Source organism: Seriola lalandi, unplaced genomic scaffold (genome assembly GCF_002814215.2).
Source record: "Seriola lalandi dorsalis isolate HSWRI2012SDOR001 ecotype SW California unplaced genomic scaffold, Sedor1 jcf7180002054900, whole genome shotgun sequence".
In the NCBI taxonomy this organism is placed as follows: domain Eukaryota; kingdom Metazoa; phylum Chordata; class Actinopteri; order Carangiformes; family Carangidae; genus Seriola; species Seriola lalandi.
In genome coordinates this window covers 234,569-239,553 of record NW_019525452.1, presented here as the reverse complement: position 1 = coordinate 239,553, position 4,985 = coordinate 234,569, and the positions used below count along the sequence as shown (strand labels likewise).

Sequence of the window (4,985 nt, the reverse complement as noted above, 5' to 3'; positions counted from 1 at the left end):
GGGGGGGGGGGGTGATTATGTGTTATTGTTGGAGGAGCATGTTCAGCCAGACCAGTATTTTTATGAGAGACACCAGTGTGTTCTTCTGTGATTGCAATTCATTCAGGGTTTATGTGTGTTTGAATGTTTGAAAGAGAAAGAGGAGATGGGGTGTGGGGGAGAAAAGGGAAATAAAATGACAGTGAGTGTTGTTTCATTTGCATGCTAACTGCTGCCTACATATGCAGGTCTGGAAAGTCTGAGAAATTACACAGACGACACAGTTAATGCAGTTTTTACACCCATGGTCATTTCACACGTTGTGATGTTTGTTATAAGCAACAATAATCTGTTGTTTCAATAAAGTGGCTAAGCTGCCTGCACAGCCTGTTTGACTGTTATTGGCCACCTGCTGTCTGCATAATATTCAATTTTGATAAAATCTTGTCTGGATTTTGGAGATGGAAAATGTGTAGGCATCTTGTACATTGTTTGAGTGATATTCAGAAATCTTTATTTTGAATCACAAAATGTCTCCCGACAACGTGGGACAACTGAGTGATTCATTGACTATGCCCCGCAAATACATCGCTGTGGAGGAAAACCAACAGATGATGCTGAGGAATAGCTAGTAGCCTACGTTTGACTGAGTAAGAGGACACATTGGAAGATAACTTTCCTTTCAGCCTATTTTTAGCTAAAGACTGTAAACCCAAATGTGCCTGCCCCGGCTCTGTTCCTTCTACAGTTTAAGAGGCAAAAATTAGTAGAAGTGAACCCGTGTTGATGAATGGCTCTAATAGCAACACTTATGTACAGATTCATAGATACAGTATCTAGCAGATGTGCTATCAACATTATTTAGTGTTATGCAACAGTGACTAAATGGTAAGAGCCGGCTAGTGCAGCAGAGATTATCAGGGCTATCTATCTCCGCCTCAGGCTGTCATCCAGCAAATCCATTGACCGGCCTGCACATCCATAATCTGATGATTTGGGCCTGTTTGTTTCCCAATCTCCAGCCCAGCCCATCTCATTTCCTCTGTTGCCATTTGTATGCTGTGCAGTTAAACACATTGCAGACACTGGCCTCATGCTACCTTTAAACAGTTTGTATTTGTATGCTCTCTCAAAGTAGGATGTAATAGTTAAATTAACCAGGTAAATACAAACATAGAAACTCCATGTGCATTGTAAAACAATAGTACGACTTTTCTGAAGCTTATAGGTTTTAATCAATGTTGACAGTGTCACAGGTTTATTCACTTAACTTGGTGGTTATATTTGAAAGTGTAGTGTACATTGTTTTATTTGATTGCATTATATGTGTAAATCATACACATACACAACAAAAACGGTAAGGTTGCATTTATTGAAGCCTTATTATATTGCATTGCATTGCATCAAATGGGTAATTCAATCTTTCTGGTTATTCAGTGTAATATGATGATTTGTATAATTTGCACCAAACATTATAAAGTAACTTACAGGCATTAAATGTCCTGTACAGCGACACTTTAGCAGGGTGGATGCCGTTTCCTTTGGTGACTCAATCCTCACTTCTGCGTTTATTAGTGCTCTGAGGATGATTGTGGACAAAATAAAATCCAGTCCAGGCTATATCTGGCTGAATATTACACTGTAATAGTCTATTTTGCTCGGTCGTGTCAGATTTTCTTGACCACCCAGGCAACAGAATGTTAGTGGGAGACTTGCACAAACATTTTCAAACACACGCACTGGCACATAAACTCTTTCAAACTTGTACATTTGGGCGCACACATGCTCATGCAAACAGTCATATACCCACGCCCACAGTCTCATTCTGTGTCTCTTACTCTGCGTTTCCTTCAAGCGGCGGGTGGAGAGAGATGGAGGGATAGACAGGAGAGATGACTGGCCATGTTGTTTTTCTCCGGTCATAGGAAAGAGTGACTGCATAAGAGGAAAGAGGTGGAGGAGAGGTGGAAAGGTTTTTCGCGTGCTTAACTGTTCCACAAAGCCCACTAACACTACAACTTTTCGTGTTATAGTTTCAGTGTGCGTATGTGTTTCCTTTGAAAAGCTACTGTGGTGAGGTGGTGACCTAATGACAGCAGTGGAATGTGGTTTATATGTTGGTATACTTTCACTTAAAAAAAACAAACAAAAAAATTTTCTCTGAAATAACTTGAAAGTGACCAAAGTAATTAGCATCCACTATACTCCACATTTCATAGAAAAGACATGTTGCTTTTGATTTTTAGTGTAAGATATTATTTTAAATACAATAAATGAAAATAACAATAGGCCCCTTAACCAAATATTTTGTATCCCTCTTCTTTATCAACCTGCTATAGTTCCCTCAGGTTTGATGGTTGGCTTCTCCCACCTGTGAGTTTCAGCTCTTTTCCATTGGTTTAAGATCAGGACTCATGGCGGGCCACTTGGGGAAATAGTTCAATGTTTCATTCTCATCCATTCTTGGGTGTTTTTGAATTAATGTTTTGGGTCATTATCCTGTTGCAGGAGCCACGATCTGTGACTGAGGTGGGGCTCTCCAGAATGCCTTGATAATCTTGAGATTTCATTGTGCCCTGCACAGATTCAAGGCAGCTTGTGTCAGATGTCGCAAAGCAACACCATAACATGACTGAGCCTCCTCCATGTTTCACAGTGGGGGGTGATGTTCTTTTATTTAAAAGTTTCATTTTCTGGGAATATAGAGCTGAGATGACTTACATATCTTATACATATTGTACGACTAAACACTGTTGTACATTACTTTTGGAAGTCAGCCTGCATCTGTTTTGAAGTTTTCCTTGTTCTTTTTTCACCATTCAAACTTCTATTCAATCTGTGGTAAAGTTTTTCTCTTGTGGTCACGTTGGCTACAGTCTGTGGTGGTAATAATATTAGCAACTGTGGTCACAGGAGCATCAAGCTGCTTGGCAGTGTTATTTTAGCCTTTACCTTGAACGTGCTTGCCAATTATTTTCTTCCATATCTCCTCAGAAAACTCTCTTCTCCTCTTTCTCTTGTCCATGTTGAGAGTGGTGTACACAGTGTTACTGTGTACTCATACAGCACAATGATGACTTTTCTCCATCTAGATAGGCTGGCTGAATGAATGAATGATTACAAGACTGAAGACACCTGTGATACTAATTGAAGACAATGCTGCTTGAAATATCACTACAGTCCACTTATTATCACCATGTCTAATGGCCACCAATAATTTAGTCCAGGCCATTATAGAAGATCTTTGTAGAATAAGCAAGGATTCAGGTTTTTCATTGCTCCTTTGTTTTATTCCGTGGCAAAGTAAAGCCAAGTATGCATGACAAAAGAGCTTTTAATTTCAACACTTTTCAGGAAGAACAGGGCTTTGTTTCAGTGAGGTGTAAGAGTGCCAACACTTTCTGGCCAACATTTTCTGGCCACCTAGAACCTCTTGTAAGATCAAGACAATTAAACAGGTCAGGGCATGTTACAGTGCCTCTTATGCCATTGTTTGTGAGATCTATTACCTTATTCACTTCCTCTCGCTCTCCACATTGTCAAACTGTCCAATAAAAGAGAAAGTGCTTGTGAATAACCCACAAAAATTATTCAAAGATTTACTGTAGAATGAAAGAAAAAGAGATGGTAGTGAAGACAGCTATGTGCAATGTGAAATAAGATTGAGGACACTCCAACCTGTGTTTAACTAACTTTTGTATGTGATTCATACTTGACTAGACACTTAAAATCCTCTTTTCTCTTATAGAACACTCACCTGAAAGAACTACAACTTCTGACTCCTAATTGAAATTGTATCTTAGGCTTTTCTTTTCCTTCCTTCCAAGCTTTCAAGATTTCTCTACAGAGACAAAGAGTTCCTCACCTAGATTAAAATATCTTTCAAAAAGATGCATTTTCAAATTAATAGATATGACTCGTGCGCTCCACTTAACCATTCACTGTTCCTGCGTCACACTAACCCTCCACTCTCTTTATCTCTCTGCTTTAGGGTTCGCCTTCCCAGAATGGGCTTACAAGCCTGAGTCGAGCCCCGGATCCAGGCAAATCCAGCTGTGGCACTTCATCCTGGAGCTGCTCAGGAAAGAGGAATATCATGACGTCATCGCCTGGCAGGGGGACTATGGCGAGTTTGTCATCAAGGACCCAGACGAGGTGGCCCGACTGTGGGGGGCCAGGAAGTGTAAACCCCAAATGAACTACGATAAACTGAGCAGGGCGCTGAGGTATGATGACATAGAAACGTGATGAATATGCTTGTTTCTTAGTTAATCTGCATCTGGGAGTGTAAATTCATTCATAGTTAACTTCTCTTTGTGTGGGGACCAGTAAATACACCAGATGAGCAGTTTTCTCAAAAGCTAAATTTAGCCACATTACAGCTTACATGGCAGCATATTCATATAAACCTTTACCATATGCCTAAATGTAAAGAATCCACATGCTCCAATTGAATCACTGATTGATTTAGACCTGCAATATATTACATTAATTGAAAATCACAGTCTGGTTAATGGCCAAACCAAGAGTGATTCAGAGACCTTATGAATCAGCAGAAATCTGTCAGAACCAATCGTCCGACATCATAGCATGGGCCCATAGTTGTCGTGCGTTGTCATTTGGGCAGCAGCCACAAGCAGGGGCTTGGTGGACTGACCAATGGCTGCTAGCTGTCATGATGTAAAATGTCATTCTGGAGGGGAATCAGCCTGAGATGGTGTGGTTTGTGAAGCAGTACCAAATACATATATTTGGGCTCCCAGTCTCTATAGGTACATCACTATCTCTGGGATTCTCCTTATGGACAGAGACTAAGATTGCTCCTTTTCCAGATAATTTAAGAAGAACAGCCAGGGGAGGAGAACTGCTGACCTCAACTAGGGATATTGTCAGGTGTTGACAGGAATGTTTGAGTAAGAGCAACCCCTAAGCCTGGCTGTGAAGGAGGCAGACTTTTAAAACGGGACATTCTTTTCTTTTTCTTTTTTTCTTTTTTTTTTTTGGTG

At 40.4% G+C, this 4,985-nt stretch overlaps 1 protein-coding gene across 1 annotated transcript in view; it reads left to right on the top strand.

Moving 5' to 3' along the window:
* The window catches only part of erfl3 (Ets2 repressor factor like 3), a 51,100-nt gene that overhangs the window by 30,887 nt on the left and 15,228 nt on the right, over window positions 1-4,985 (top strand). The window contains exon 2 of the mRNA XM_023429906.2: window positions 3,971-4,205. Within this exon, the coding sequence (XP_023285674.1) occupies window positions 3,971-4,205 (235 nt within the window). The remainder of the gene's footprint in view (window positions 1-3,970; window positions 4,206-4,985) is intronic.